A 15,644-nucleotide genomic window follows, 5' to 3' on the forward strand; every position below is an offset into this window, starting at 1 on the left:
CACGCACTGCACGACCGGGGCTTTTAGAAAGGGCCTCTTACTAATAGCTGAGACATTTGGCCATATTGCCTCTTGCCTGCCAATGGCCAGGCTAGTAAGCTCTTCATGGCATTGCATTTATTGCCTGTGTCCACCCTGCTAATAGCTGGGATTGCTGGACTCCAGAGAAAACACCGCCTGAATCCAAACCTCCAGGACTGGATCGCAGAAATCCTCACAAAGGTAAGACTTCACCTAGGAGAACAAAAAAGGAACACAGCCTCTGTCTCGGAGCAAAGATTTATGGGAGTGGGGTCCTATGAGGTATGAGGGGGCGGGATTAACCCATACGTAGGCTGGCATGGAGTCTGTCAGGAAATCTGTTTTTAGTAAAATAAGGATACCCTGGAAAACATTGGAAAGAAAGCTTAGGCTGCCACCATCTGGTTAAATAGGAGAATAATATTTATTTACAATTTTTCATATATGGCTGACTAAAAAAGAAAACATTTTAACATCGTAAATACGAATATGTATATATACAATACAATTATGTATTTAAAAAAAAAAAAAGAACTTACAACTGATCCTTTCATGTAGTGATGGTAATTGCCATGACTTATTACGATCAGATCCACACAGACCATAACTAGTGCGAGAAAGCTGATGAAGGTGGAAGCAACATTTAAGCCAAAGGAGCTTTTTATCTGGAAAAACACCAGAAAAATTTATCGGAACATTATTCAAACAGGAACATTAAAAAAAAAAAAAAAACCCTTATATAGTAGTCTAAACTTTAAAGTGTACCCAAGCACCTTTTTTCATTTCAGGTGGGGAAGGATTAGCACCACTGTCACCTCTGTCTAACCCTTATACTGCTGTCTGTGTCCCCATCAGGGAAATATATGATCTCTATTGTTGCTAGACCTGAAAGTGATGATTACAATTTTTTTACACTTTTCCACCACTTAAATCTATGAATTTGGACACACTATCAAGACTGGAAGATCTCTCACTTTGGAGGAATCCCTTTTTATGTTCTGCTGTGCTTGAAAATAGGAAGTAAGGGCTCCTTTACACTTGTGGTGCCCTCTGAAAAGCAATCCACGTTCACATCACTTTTCAGAGGGTATTTGACAGGCAACAAGGTGTTATGTTGCCACCTCACCACCTATTTTAACCCAGTAATGCTGCACTATCGTTCCACAATCACTTTTATTGCATTTGGTTGCAGTGTGGCCCCATTGAGCTCCTGGGAGCGAGTTTGACACAAGGTGCCACCTGTCAGTTTCTGCACCTCACAATAAAAATGCCAGGGCCAGGAAGCAAAGCTTGTGTACAGCCATGTCCAGCTGTATTGTTACAATTTGAGCGGATTGCTGGGGGGGGGGGGGGGACATAAAACCGTTGCCCGGCCTCCTGTTTTTACCTTTTCCCAGCTGCGCAGCTGAAAGAGCCCTAAAGAAAAGTCTCCCAAATGGGACACAAGACAGCAGTCCCTGAATATTTTAATGAAGTATTTCTTTAAGGTTGGCTCAGACAAAGTATTAGCTCTCTGTCTATTTTTAGTGTGTGCAAAACCATATATAATGGAAGAGTTTTATTTAATGATTGTGCTGAGGTTTATATGTGTCTGTAAGGCTCATAATCATGGCACCACCATCCAAGCATATTTTATTAGTACATGGAAGATCTGTTTTTTTTTTTTTTTTTTTTTTTTTTAGAACCTTCCTTATGCCCCTCCTCCCCACAAGTTCTAAAGTTGGGAGGTATATCTTATCTTAGCTCTGTTTCTTTATCTCTATAATTATTTTTTCCTTTTTATTTATTTTTTTTGCTATATTATTAGGAGGAAGAATTGGCCATGTGGTGAGCAATTGATGAGGACCTCCTTAGCAGAAAATGGTTAAAAAGTTTTGATAGAGCTTCAAGGGTGGCCTCAGGGTAAATGGTATGGGCAGTGGCGGCTGGTGGTACATTTCGGGGGGCGGCAAACAATGCACCAACAGCCACCCCCACCCTGTGGGTCGATCGGTCAATCGGGTCTGCACACAACCACCACAACCATTGGCCAGTCGACGAGCCTCGCACTTACCCGAAGGCAGCGCTTCCCTCTGGGCGGCCGCTTCATCCCCTGCGTTTCCTCCGGTGGCCTCCACTCTCCTCGTCGTGGTCCAATAGGATCGCTTGTCATTTTGGCCAATCAGAAAATGGGTCTCAGAACCCACTTCCCGATTGTGTAATAATAGAGAATATTAATTCGCTATTGTCACACAACTAGGTGGGTTTGAAGCGCAGTGCTCTGTGCTCCAAGCCCACTCTTTTTTTTTTTTTAAGCCTATTAGAGCCTCTGACTCTAACACATGCTTAAAAAAAACACCCACCCCCCTCATTTGAATCTATGCATCCGGTGCCCCGAATGTAGATTAGGAGGCCGGGTGCATGGATAGGGGGGGTGGCACCCGTGTGTCCCTAATGGATGGGCCGCTACAGAGTGTGGGTATATATTTAATAGAGAATGCCAGAAAGTGAGACCTTACTACAGCAAAACACTAGCGAGGGTCCACTGGTGTAGATAAATATTTATTATTATACAGGAATTATATAGCGTCAACAGTTTGCGCATCTCTTTACAGTATAAAGGGAGATAATACAGCAACAATACAATTCAATCCAAAAGGGTTAGGAGGGACCTGCTCCTGTGAGCTTACAATCTAATAGGGAGGGGCTGGTGGAACAAACAGTAGAAACTGTAAGGGATGAACAGATGGGAGAAATAGAAGAATGTATTTATTAGCGGAAGGTAGGATAGGCTTCCCTGAAGAGTTTTCTGGGATCGCCTAAAAGTGGACAGAGTGGAAGATAGCGGACAGATTTTGGTAGGGAGTTCCAGAGGATGAGAGAGGCTCTGGAGAAGTCCTGGAGACAAACATGGAAGGAGGAGAAACAGGAGCTAGAGCAGGAGGCCTTGGGAGGTCCTTATTCAGTAAAAACTCACCATGCAGATGTTAAGCTTCGCCTGAGCTTTAATGGTTAGAACACCGGCAGTGATGTACTATAAAAACACAAATAATAAAAAAAAAGATTATGTAGTACAAAGATCAATAGCTTGTATTCGAAATGGAAAAAGGTAAAAAGAAACCAAAAATAAATTATTTCTTACCACAGTAGAGCAACCAAATGCAAATTTTGTGTTTGACACTTTTGCAGACTTTTCACCAGTGGAAACCCCTCAAAATAGGCAAAGCTGGTGTGTAGACTCTCATTCTCACAGTGCTGACCTACATGCTCGCTCATTCTCACAGTGCTGACCTACATGCTCTACATCTCTCTCTTTCCTGAGCCTACCCGGAGTACATCTCAAGGGAGACACTTAGGGGGTTGTCATTACCAGGTCCATTACCGGGTTTATTTCCTGTGAGTGTCCAGCAGCCATCCTTGCAAGTTAAAGGCCGTGGCTGGGTTACAGCCAATCGCTTCTTTCTGTTTACTATCTGGTAAGCAGGCATTTTTTACGTTGGTCAGGCACTCTTTCATAATGTGTGGGGTCACGTGGTGTTATTTAAGAATTGAATCTATGGACTATTCTCATCATTCATTTACTTAATGTTATGGGCGCAGCTCTCCTCTATTTATCTGTAAAGTGGTGCATATGTGCGATGTGTAGAACATGCCGCAGCAATAATGACATTTCTAAAGGAAAAAAAAATATTTAAACTTGCTCGCAGCTGTAAATGTATTGCCGGCTCCCGGCAATATAGATAAAAAAATGAAAAAAAATGGCATAGGCCCCCCAGTCAGGCCTGGTATGGATTTTAATTGAACCCCATGACATTTTTTTTTTTTTAATTAGCGCAGGGTTCACCCCAAGATCCATACCAGACCCTTATCTGAGCAAGCAGCCTGGCAGCTCAGGCTAGAGGGGGGACAAGTGAGCGCCCCCCCAACCATACCAGGCCACATGCCCTCAACATGGGGGGGTGGGTGCTTTGGGGCGGGGCGGGCTCCACCCCCACAAACCCAAAGCACCTTGTCCCATCCCCACCCCAAAGCACCTTGTCCCCATGGGGGGGCTTATCGGAATCAGATCCCACCCCCCCATGTGAATGGGTACATTATACCCCTACCCATTCACCAAAAAAAAAAATGTGTCAAAAAGTAAAAGCCACAAGAGATTTTTTTTTTTTTCTTTTATAAAGGAATTGTCAAAAACTGTGCCTCACAATGTACATCCACCGTCAATCAATGGACCCAAAAAACAGAAAAAAACATCATGCGATGTCAGAAGGGGGCGGAGTCACACGGTTACATCACTGGGTGGCCCCGCCCTTGCCTATATAACAGTTGTCAAAGCCAAGAGAATGCAGTCACCGGTAGGCCTCCCATGGATGTGGAGCTTTTTACATTTTTTCTACTTTTCGGATCCGTTGGGCAGTGGCGTCTCCAGCGTTCATATTTAGGGGGGCACATGGGGGGACAGGGACAAAAGTAGGGGGGCAACTATAAAATGCATATATATATATATATATCTATATATCTATATATAGATATTAGATATATACTGGGGCCCTTTACTATGACCCCACAACGGCCCTTTCACATGTTCTGCAGTGAGCTCCCTTCTTACTGTATTGGGGTCCCCCAGGGTGGCAGAAAACAAGATATATATGTCACCAGCATACCAAGAAAATATAAGGATCCAAAGCAGTGGGAGAACTATCAGGGTTGCAAAGGTTGTCTTGCCTCCGGGCCCTGGTATCCTGCCCCTGCTATTGACTGCTCTGGTCTGGCATCTCTTGGAATTTACAGGCTGGTTCTCCTGTCCTAAGGATGGGAGAAATCAGTCTGTTTTTTCAGTAACTGAGAGTCCTGGTGGAGTCCTTCCTGCAACTCGCTCTTCTCCCTGCCAATAAGGATGCAGGGGAAGGAGCAGATCGGGCGGCCGTGGTTGTGTGAGCGCTCACATTATGCAGTGTCAGCAAGCAGAGGGAGGGGGGAGGAATCACCCGCAGGAGCTGACTGGGGACTCTCTCCCTCTTAGACATTGATTTTTTGTAAAAAAAAAAAAAAAATTTTTTAGTGGGCATGGTGGGGCACAGCATAATATTGGGGGCGCTCAGGGCCCCCTCTGCCCCCCCTAGGGACGCCATTGCCATTGGGCGGTGTGATTGAAGATGGATCGACATCTCAGAACACTTTTTTTTTCTTTTTTAATAAAGGAATTGTCAAAAACTGTCTTTTGTGGTTTTTACTTTTTGACACTTTTTTTTTGGTGAATGGGTAGGGGTACAATTAACACGACACTCATTCACATTTGGGGGGAGGGATCTTGGGGCCCCTTTAAAGGGGCTTCCAGATTACGATAAGCCCCCCACCCACTGGCCAGGGTTGTCAGGAAGAGGCCCTTGTCCCCATCAACATGGGGACCACGTTCTTTGGGGGGACCCCAAGCACCCTCCCCATGTTGAGGGCAAGGGGCCTGGTATAGTTCAGGAGGGAGGGGCGCTCGTTCATCCCCTCCTTTTCCTGGCCTGCCAGGCTGCATGCTCGGATAAGGGCCTGGTATAGATTTGGGGGATCCCACACCATTTTTTTCTTAAGTCTATCATAGGGTTCCCCTTAACTACTTCAATACACTGTATTATATACACTGCACTGTATCATATATATTACAATGACTGCACTATATACTCTGCAATGTATTATATATACTATACTGATGGCACTATATACTCTGCACTGTATTATATAAACTACACTGACTGCACTATATACTCTGAACTGTATTATATATACTACACTGACTGCATTATATACTCTGAACTGTATTTGAGTATATAGTGCAGTCTGTGTAGTATATATATAATACAGTTCAGAGTATATAGGGCAGTCAGTCAGTGTACTATGTATAATACAGTTCAGACTGCACTATATACTCTGAACTGTATTATATATGCTATACTGACTGACTGCACACTACACTAACTACCTGCCAAATCTCCATTCACTATAAACGGCCAACGTGTAAGCAGCAGCCTTATATAGTGTGGGGCATGCCCCTGAGCTATGATTGGCTAAAGGCACCCTGCCTTTGGCCAATCATGGCTCTCACAGCACATCGCGCTGTGATTGGCCAAAGAATGCAGGTCAGGCGCATGCTTTGCCAATCAGCAGCCATCAATGCACTGCGATGTCACAGTGCATTATGGGGCGCTCCACGGCGGGCGAACTTCCCGCAAGCGCCCCATATGTTTGTGTTCCTAGAACAAACAAACACCCTATGTTCGAGTTGAACATCGGGACCATCCCTAGTTGAGGGATAGGGAATGACTCAGGCGGTAGACATTTGGAGGGAAGACACGGACACACAGTGGTTGAGCAGGCGTAATACCAGTGACGGCTGGTGGTATATTTTTTTTTGGTGGGGGGGGGGGGGCGCAGCAAACAATGCACCTATAGCCACCCCCCCCCTTGATCGGTGGCCAACCGCACCTACCGACCAGCCCCCCCCCCCCCCCCGTCAGTCACTGGCCCCGCACTTACCCCATCTGCTTTTCCTCCTCCCCTAAAACACGTTGTGCATTTCCTCCCTCCTCTCCTCTGTGTGCCATGCATCTCCTCGCTCCTCCTCCTAGGCGGCCAATCTGATTGTGGTCTCAGGACCTGCTTCCTCATTGGCCGGGAGTAGAATCAGGAAGACACTAGTGGATATTCATTCGCTGTTGTCACACAAGTGGGTGTGCTCAGGGCACAGTGCTCTGCACCCCGCGCCCACCATTTTTTGAAGCCTATTATAGCCTTAGGCTCTATTTATTTGCTTAAAAAAAAACCCAATTGGAATCCATGCATCTGGCACCCCGCATGTAGATTAAGGGACCGAACCCATGGATGGGGGGGTGGCACCCCTGCACCCTGCATTATGGTTGCCACTATGTAGTATCTGGAATGACTAACAATATACAGTATAGCAACAGGGTTTCTTTAACAGTAATAACTGAGCAGCAACACTCACAATAGTGGATGGAACTCACAGGAGGAGAGCGGTACCCCGTGGCTGGCAACACCTGGCGCAGGGACAGTAGGTAGGCAGATGTAGCAAGCAAGTAATGGAAACGTTTCCCAAGAAGTCTGCGACAGTCCTCCTGCTCTGGAACCTTTCCTTATGCTAGATTCACTCTGTCAAGCAGGTTTCTGTCCCTAAATTCACCACATGCAGAATGTGTGTAACTACAGTGGGTTTTGCCCTCAACAAAGATGGCTGTGGGGGTGACTCGGCAGCATCCAATTGGACAGCAGCCCTCCTGATTATAATGCGGAGCCCTAAGAGGAATAAAAATTTCTCTTGTCCTCAGTAGACGCAACAGCGCCACTCATGTAGGGAGGTCAACCTGCACCTGCCTACGTGTTCTCTCAGCCTCATAGTGCTGACTCCTATGTGCTCTGCAAAATTTGTCTCAAGAGATTTGGTGATGTCACTACTGTGCTTCTCCCTGTTCTCCTTACTGGAGGCGCTGACATGAGAAAGCAAAGCCCTGCCTCTACCAAGATGGCTGCCTCCACACAGAGACACAGTGCAGAGCAAGGCATTGTAAGTCAGTAATTGGAAAAGATTGGTTGCAGGGAAAGCACAGGCAATACTGCTGACAAGTTGTTTTTTTGCCCTCTACATGCCTTTTTTACACAGTACTGTACAAGAAAGCTTAAAAAATATTCCGAATTTTTTAAACACAGATTATCATTGCTATTTACAGCACCGCTAGAACAATAGCATTAGCATTTAGGCCTCATGCACACTGGACGTTAAAATAACATTATAAAAACACCAGTATCTTTGGGGTTAGTTTTTCAATGTTTTTCAATGTTTTTGCAATAGCGCTTTTTACCGTTCGCATTTTTTTGCGTTTTTCAGCGTTTTGTTTTTCATTTTTATTTTCCCATGGATCAAAAACGTCAAACGCTGGTGAACACCGTTTTTGAGCGTTTATCTGCGTCTATTTGCGTTTTTTGACGTTAGAGTGTTTTTACAGCTGAAAAACTCTTCTCAGAACCCACTAGTTTTGGGGGTTTTTTAAAGCCAAAAAACGTATCAGCCAAAAACTGCTCATAACAGCCCATGTGTGCATGGACACATAGGATAACATGGGGAGTTTATTGACAAAAAATGTCTGAAGCCAAAAACAGCTGCTTTAAAAAGGTCCAGTGTGCATGAGGCCTTAATGCAGAGTTCCACCCAAAAATGGAACTTCCGCTTTTTGGATCTCCCCCCCATCTGGTGTCACATTTGGCACCTTTCAGGGGGGAGGGGGGAGCAGATACCTGTCTAATACAGGTATTTTGCTCCCACTTCCGGGCATAGATAACCGAGCCACCTGCAGGTATCTATGCCACTTCCGGCGCCTTCTCCGTCCCCCCCCCCGCTGTCTTCTGGGAGACACACAGGTCCCAGAAGACAACAGGGACAAGTGGGAACAAGCAGCGTGAGTCACGCATGCGCAGTAGGGAACCAGGAAGTGAAGCCGTAAGGCTTCACTTTCTGATTCCCATACCGAAGATGGCGGCAGCAGCACCCAAGAGCCGAGGGACGGATCGGCTTTGGGTGTCGGCATTGCGGGCGCCCTGGACAGGTAAGTGTCCTTATTTTAAAAGTCAGCAGCTGCAGTATTTGTAGCTGCTGACTTTAAAGAAAAAAAAAAATAGGTGGAACTCCGATTTAAACTTACAAGCACTGGTCCCCCAGAAATCAATTCCGCTGGTCAAGGAAATGGCAACTGTTGTAAATATTGATGCAATACCCAGAACAATCTGCAGGCTGGAAGTAGCAATCAACACAATCTGAAAAAAAAAAGATTATGATGATTATGATTATATTATTGGAATAAAAATATATTAAAAGATATGTAAACACTAACAATGACCCTATTTGCTCCATATTGGTTTGTTAAACATACTATCGAAAGGGTTTGTGTATATCTGTTCAATTATTGCAAAAAAAAAAAAAAAAACAGAACAACAAACTACTGAACACCCACACCCAATGTAATGGAAATAAGAAGAGAGAGTGAGCGTTGTCAACCTAGGAAAGGAAATGTGTTAGGGCTTGTTTATACTAGCGTTGTTTCCCGAAGAGCAATCCAAGTTCTGATAACTCCTCAGAGAGCATTTGGCAGGCAGTGAGGAGGAGTTGAACCCTGCACTGTCACGGGCTTGGCATATTTATACATTTCCATATGTACACATTGCCGCTGCCTTTGCTGCTAAGGGGGGAGCGGTTGGGGGTCAATAGGGCATGGCTCAACCCAGGGCTGTGTTTTGGCCTAGGCCGACTAGGCCTAGGCCTAGGGCGGCACTTTGCGGGGGGCGGCAAAAAGGGCCGCCCCCCCGCATGAGAGAAAGCCCCCCCACCCGGCTTGCTGATTCCCGGCTCCCGCTGCCGCCTCCCGCACACATGCAGCGCACGGCGGCCGGCTTTCTGTAGCGGCGCCGTGGTGTATGGGCGTGCTTGTCAGAGTAGGGGGGCGTGAGATACACGCCTCCACCCTCTGACAAGCACGCCCATACACCACGGCGCCGCTACAGAAAGCCGGCCGCCGTGCGCTGCATGTGTGCGGGAGGCGGCAGCGGGAGCCGGGAATCAGCAAGCCGGGTGGGGGGGCTTTCTCTCATGCGGGGGGGGGGGCGCCGTGTGTCACTCGCGCCCCCATAACCAACAGGTGACAGGTGGAACCTTAAGCTCCGCCTACCCTCCCCTGCACTGCTTTGCTGACGTCACAGCCCCAGGGCCGAGGAGAAGATTCACTGCAGCAGAGAGAGGAGCATGAGGGAAACCCCCAGGACAGCAGGTACAATGATTTAATAAAGTATATCAGTGTTATGGGCACTGGCAGCATTTGATGGGCACTGGCAGAATTTGATGGGCACAGTGGCAGAATTTGATGGGCACAGTGGCAGCATTTGATGGCACAGTGGCTGCGTTTGAGGGCACAATGGCTGCGTTTGAGGGCACAGTGGCTACGTTTGAGGGCACAGTGGCTGCGTTTGAGGGCACAGTGGCTGCGTTTGAGGGCACAGTGGCTGCGTTTGATGGCACGGTGGCTGCATTTTATGGCGCAGTGGCTGCATTTGATGGGCACAGTGGCTGCGTTTGATGGGCACAGTGGCTGCGTTTGAGGGCACAGTGGCTGCGTTTGAGGGCACAGTGGCTGCATTTGATGGCGCGGTGGCTGCATTTGATGGCGCGGTGGCTGCATTTGATGGCGCGGTGGCTGCATTTGATGGGCACGGTGGCTGCATTTGATGGGCACGGTGGCTGCATTTGATGGGCACGGTGGCTGCATTTGATGGGCACAGTGGCTGCATTTGATGGGCACAGTGGCTGCATTTGATGGGCACAGTGACTGCGTTTGATGGGCACAGCGAGACCTCCCCCTCCCGTGATAGCATTAAAACTCAGCAGCTAAAAATACTGTAGCTGCTGACTTTTAATATTAGGACACTTACCTGTCCAGGGATTCAGCGATGTTGACACCTCAGCCGATTTTTGGATTGGCTCTCGGGTTTTGCCACTATCATTCATGGTAAGGGAAACCGACCGGTTCCCTACTGCACATGTGCGAAGCGCGTTGCACTTTCTGAATGGCCCAGTGGAGGAAGGAGGAGGGGGCAGGGCCGGACTGGGAATGAACACCAGCCCTGGAAAAAATGTCATACCAGCCCCATAGCATTATTATACCAGCCCAACAGCATAACGTCATTATTTTCTTGTTCATAAAATGGAAAACCATGCATTTTAAAGCACATTTGGCTGCAATTGATGGGTACAGTGGCTGCGTTTGATGGCACAGTGGCTGTGTTTTATGGGCACAGTGGCTGTGTTTAATGGGCACAGTGGCTGTGTTTAATGGGCACAGTGGTGGCAATTTATGGGTACAGTGGCTGCGCTTGATGGCACAGTGGCTGTGTTTAATGGGCACAGTGGCTGCAATTGATGGGTACAGTGGCTGCGTTTGATGGTACAGTGGCGGTAATTTATGGGCACAGTGGCTGCGTTTAATGGGCACAGTGGCGGCAATTTATGGGTACAGTGGCTGCGTTTGATGGGCACAGTGGCGGCAATTGATGGGTACAGTGGCTGCCTTTGATGGTACAGTGGCGGTAATTTATGGGCACAGTGGCTGCGTTTAATGGGCACAGTGGCGGCAATTTATGGGTACAGTGGCTGCGTTTGATGGGCACAGTGGCTGCAATTGATTGGTACAGTGGCTTCGTTTGATGGTACAGTGGCGGTAATTTATGGGCACAGTGGCTGCGTTTAATGGGCACAGTGGCTGCGCTTGATGGCACAGTGGCTGCGTTTAATGGGCACAGTGGCGGCAATTTATGGGCACAGTGGCTGCACTTGGTGGCACAGTGGCTGCGTTTGATGGCACAGTGGCGGTAATTTATTGGCACAGTGGCTGCGTTTAATGGGCACAGTAGCGGCAACTTATGGGTACAGTGGCTGCGTTTGATGGTACAGTGGCGGTAATTTATGGGCACAGTGGCTGCATTTAATGGGCACAGTGGCGGCAATTTATGGGTACAGTGGCTGCGTTTGGCACAGTGGTGGCAATTTATGGGTACAGTGGCTGCGTTTGGCACAGTGGCGGCAATTTATGGGTACAGTGGCTGCGTTTGGCACAGTGGTGGCAATTTATGGGTACAGTGGCTGTGTTTGATGGCACAGTAGCGGTAATTTATGGGCACAGTGGCTGCGTTTAATGGGCACAGTGGCGGCAATTTATGGGTACAGTGGCTGCGTTTGATGGCACAGTGGCTGCGTTTGATGGCACAGTGGCTGCGTTTAATGGGTAAAGTGGCTGCGCTTGATGGAACAGTGGCTGCGTTTAATGGGCACAGTGGCGGCAATTTATGGGTACAGTGGCTGCACTTGATGGCACAGTGGCTGCGTTTGATGGCACAGTGGCTGCGTTTAATGGGCACAGTGGCGGTAATTTATCGGCACAGTGGCTGCATTTAATGGGCACAGTGGCGGCAATTTATGGGTACAGTGGCTGTGTTTGATGGGTACAATGGCAGCGTTTGATGGGCACAGTGGCGGCAATTTATGGGCACAGTGGCGGCAATTTATGGGCACAGTGGCGGCAATTTATGGGCACAGTGGCTGCGTTTAATGGGTACAGTGGCTGCGTTTGATGGTATACAGCTTTTCCACGATTATCTGGCACTTGAACAAAACATGAACTTGTACACCTCCCTGAAGACCAAACTGCAGACAAATGTGACTGTCACAAAAAAGGAGTGAGAGAGAGAAAGGAAGAGAAAGAGGGTAAGGGGGGGGGAGAGAGAGAGAGGGGGGGGGGAGAGAGAGAGAGAGGGGGGGAGAGGGGGAGAGAGAGGGGGGGAGAGAGAGAGAGAGGGGGCAGAGGAGAGAGAGAGAGAGGGGGAGCAGAGAGAGAGGGGGGAGAGAGAGAGAGAGAGGGGGCAGAGGAGAGAGAGAGAGAGAGAGGGGGGGCAGAGAAAGAGGGGGGAGAGAGAGAGAAAGGGGGGAGGGGGGAGAGAGAGAGGGGGGAGGGGGGGAGAGAGAGGGGGGAGAGAGAGAGAAAGGGGGGGAGGGGGGGAGAGAGAGAGAGGGGGGGGAGAGAGGGGGGAAAGGGAGAGAGAGGGGGAGGGGGGGAGAGAGAGAGGGGGGAGAGAGAGAGGGAGGGGGAGAGAGAGAGGGAGGGGGAGAGAGAGAGAGGGGGAGAGGAGAGAGAGAGGGGGGAGGGGGAGAGAGAGAGGGGGGGAGGGGGAGGGGGAGAGAGAGAGAGAGGGGGGAGAGGAGAGAGAGAGAGAGAGAGAGAGAGAGAGGGGGGAGAGGAGAGAGAGGGGGGGAAGAGAGAGAGAGGGGGGGAGAGAGAGGGAGAGAGGGAGATTTTTTTTTGTACCTTAAAGTGCTGCAGCTGCACGGGCCGTTCACTTCTCCTATTCTCCTCGTGCAGATTAGTGGGCGGTGCTGGCGCCGCACGGGACCAGTCACAAAGAGAAAATCGAGCAGCATGGCGTTCGCTCCTCCCCTCAGGCACACAGAGGCATATAACTATTTAGTTCTGTGGCCGGAGGAGGCGGCACACACAGCCATTGGGTAGTGCGGCGGCGGTGGCCGCCGCTGCTCAGTATTTTGCTGACACAGTCAGTCAGCCAAGCTCAGAGCCAAAAGCGGCCCCAGGGGTACTAGGTGCAGACAGCCTACCGGGAATCTTCCCGGTATCCCGGTAGGCCAGTCCGGCCCTGGGAGGGGGGGCAAACTTCAGAGGGGACAGCACAATTTTCCAGAAGTGGAGAAGGGTACCTGTCAGAAACAGGTACCCATTCCCCCCTGAAAGGTGCCAAATGAGCCTAAAGAGGAAGGGGTGTTGTTTACAGATGATAGGGTGCGTCTTAAACAGGAAGGGGTGTGGCCTCGGCAGGATAAGGTGGGTCATATTTAAATTAGGGGGGTGCATGCGTTTAGTCAGGCCTAGGGCAGCACAAAACCTAAATACACCACTGGCTCAACCTTGTGATTTTACTGCCCCCAACTGCTATTGTAAACAAAGCCTAATTGGTAGGATTACCAGATGAAAAAAGAGAAAAAGGGCTGAAAATAAACAAATGCAGCCACCCCATCTAAGAAATGGTAAGCTACAATATATTACATTTTTTCTTAGGTTTAGACAGTGGTGGGGCGTCCATAGAGGGCGCAGGAGCGCCGCCCCTCTCTCCTGCACCTGTCAATCTTCAATAGATAGATCTATGCATTGCATGAGTACCTGTCTTTTTCGTCCATGAGGATATCCTGTGGTCTACCACGGAAGAGGCAATTACTGCAACCTGATCAATTGGAAGCGGCTCACCCCCAGAGGGGCACAAGGATTCGGATACCCTATCATTTGCTGACCTAAGGAGGAGGTGATCGCTCTGAGGACTGCCACTATACTCACTACATGCGCTTTTCCCCCCCAGCAGGGGTGCAAGGATCTGGTGAGTGGGGAACTGAAGGGGAACATGGAAGTCACCTAAAATTGCTACATAGGCATGAGTCACTTTGAACAAGCACAAACCACTTGAAACGCTGCTATTTTTGTACTACTAAAGACTGAACTTATAATTTATTCTATATTTTTTATTTATTTTTTAAAATTTTTCTCCTTTTTTCACTGGAATTTGTTAATGCATTTATTTATCTTCACAATTAATTTGGATATATAAAATATTTTTTCTGCACATCTATTATATACCAGTTGGGATTAACTGTTTAGGATGAAATTTGGTTGTAATTACTGATCTGATGAGAGTATTCACTACTACACTATGCACAGTTATTTTAATATCATAGGTTGGCACACACGTTTACAATCAGCACACCTACCCCTATATTTATATAATTGGACCATATTGACCAGCCTCAGGTCTATACAAGCACACTGTAGGTAAAAAGAACTAGAAGTAAATAGTTTGGGTAACTGATGATTTTTAGCCCTCCTGTTCAAATGAAATTATTCAAAATTGTTGGTCACAACATTGTTGTCCACTGATTTTGTTCTAACCCTAAGGCCTGACAAAAAAATAATTCACACTTACCCCAAGAAGTTTAGGTCTGCCCTTCATGAATGTTTGTTGATATAGTGTTGAATGGTTAAACTGTGGAATTGCAGCTGTAGCCTGGTAGGGTTCAGCAGAAGGAAGTACATCAGAGATAGAAGAGTCAAAGGCAGAATTCTTGTTTGAACCTACTGGATTGACTTTGTATTCCACAAAGTCAGGGCTCTGTGTATCTGATGGAGTGGTCATGGTGCGGCCTTGGTGAAGGGAAAAAAAACAGTAAAAGAATTAAATAAAACATAAAACTATGAAAATAAATATGCATTTCCGAGTTGAGTTGGTGGAACACATGGAATAAAACCCCCAAGGAAACTTGGAGAAGTGCCTGTTGGTGGAACAACGATGATGATCAATTTTCAGGTTAAAAGGCCCGTTATTATTAAAACAAATGATTGTACTTTTAGGTGTACAACTACAGCAGAGCTCTCTTGGGGATTGATATTCTTTGCTCTACTTACTAAGAACTGCCATGACTTTACCTTTTTCAGAAGTCCATGGGTATCCCTTACCAGCATTAAATGTGACCACCAAAATACAAAGGTCTGCTTGGAGACAAAAATGTTCTCCACAAGTTTAGGAACCAGTTGCTGTCTCCCATGGGACATAAGCAACATTTTTTATATGAATTTTATATGAATTTTGCACCCACTCCTTCAAAGGTGTTATTCTAGAATGAAAAAAAAAAAAAAATTTCCATCCCGTCTATTCTATGAACGTATTCATTTCTGTGTGGTTTTATTCCCTCTCTTTTTATTTCCCATTGTGGAACCCTATTGTGATTTCAGTATTGGTTCACACTGACATTGATTGACTGGTTCATGTGAACATAAAGATTATAGTTTATGAGGAGTCCTACAATCATCTCCCCTTAGCAGAAGCTCTGTAGTGGTCACATAATTTTTATAACTTTTTCTTCTTGAGCTTTAATCTCCCAAAAGCTAACTTCTATGCATCTTTTTATATCTCAGTAAAGGATCAGAATATTTAAGGCCAATCTTTCATCTACAGGTCTAGGCTACAACTGGTGGCTTTTCTGTACCTGTGAC

General features: G+C 47.2%; 1 protein-coding gene across 1 annotated transcript in view; it reads right to left on the reverse strand.

The window, feature by feature from the left end:
- LOC141106731 (membrane-spanning 4-domains subfamily A member 4A-like) overlaps positions 1–14,787 on the reverse strand; it is a 39,832-nt gene extending 25,045 nt beyond the window's left edge. The window contains exons 1-4 of the mRNA XM_073597664.1: positions 14,578–14,787; positions 8,656–8,811; positions 2,978–3,034; positions 561–686 (exon numbers count right to left, since the gene is read on the reverse strand). Coding sequence (XP_073453765.1) covers positions 561–686; positions 2,978–3,034; positions 8,656–8,811; positions 14,578–14,787 — 549 coding nt within the window. The remainder of the gene's footprint in view (positions 1–560; positions 687–2,977; positions 3,035–8,655; positions 8,812–14,577) is intronic.
- Between the last annotated feature and the right edge of the window lie 857 nt (positions 14,788–15,644).

The sequence above is a fragment of the Aquarana catesbeiana genome, linkage group LG08 (assembly GCF_042186555.1).
Source record: "Aquarana catesbeiana isolate 2022-GZ linkage group LG08, ASM4218655v1, whole genome shotgun sequence".
Classification (NCBI taxonomy): domain Eukaryota; kingdom Metazoa; phylum Chordata; class Amphibia; order Anura; family Ranidae; genus Aquarana; species Aquarana catesbeiana.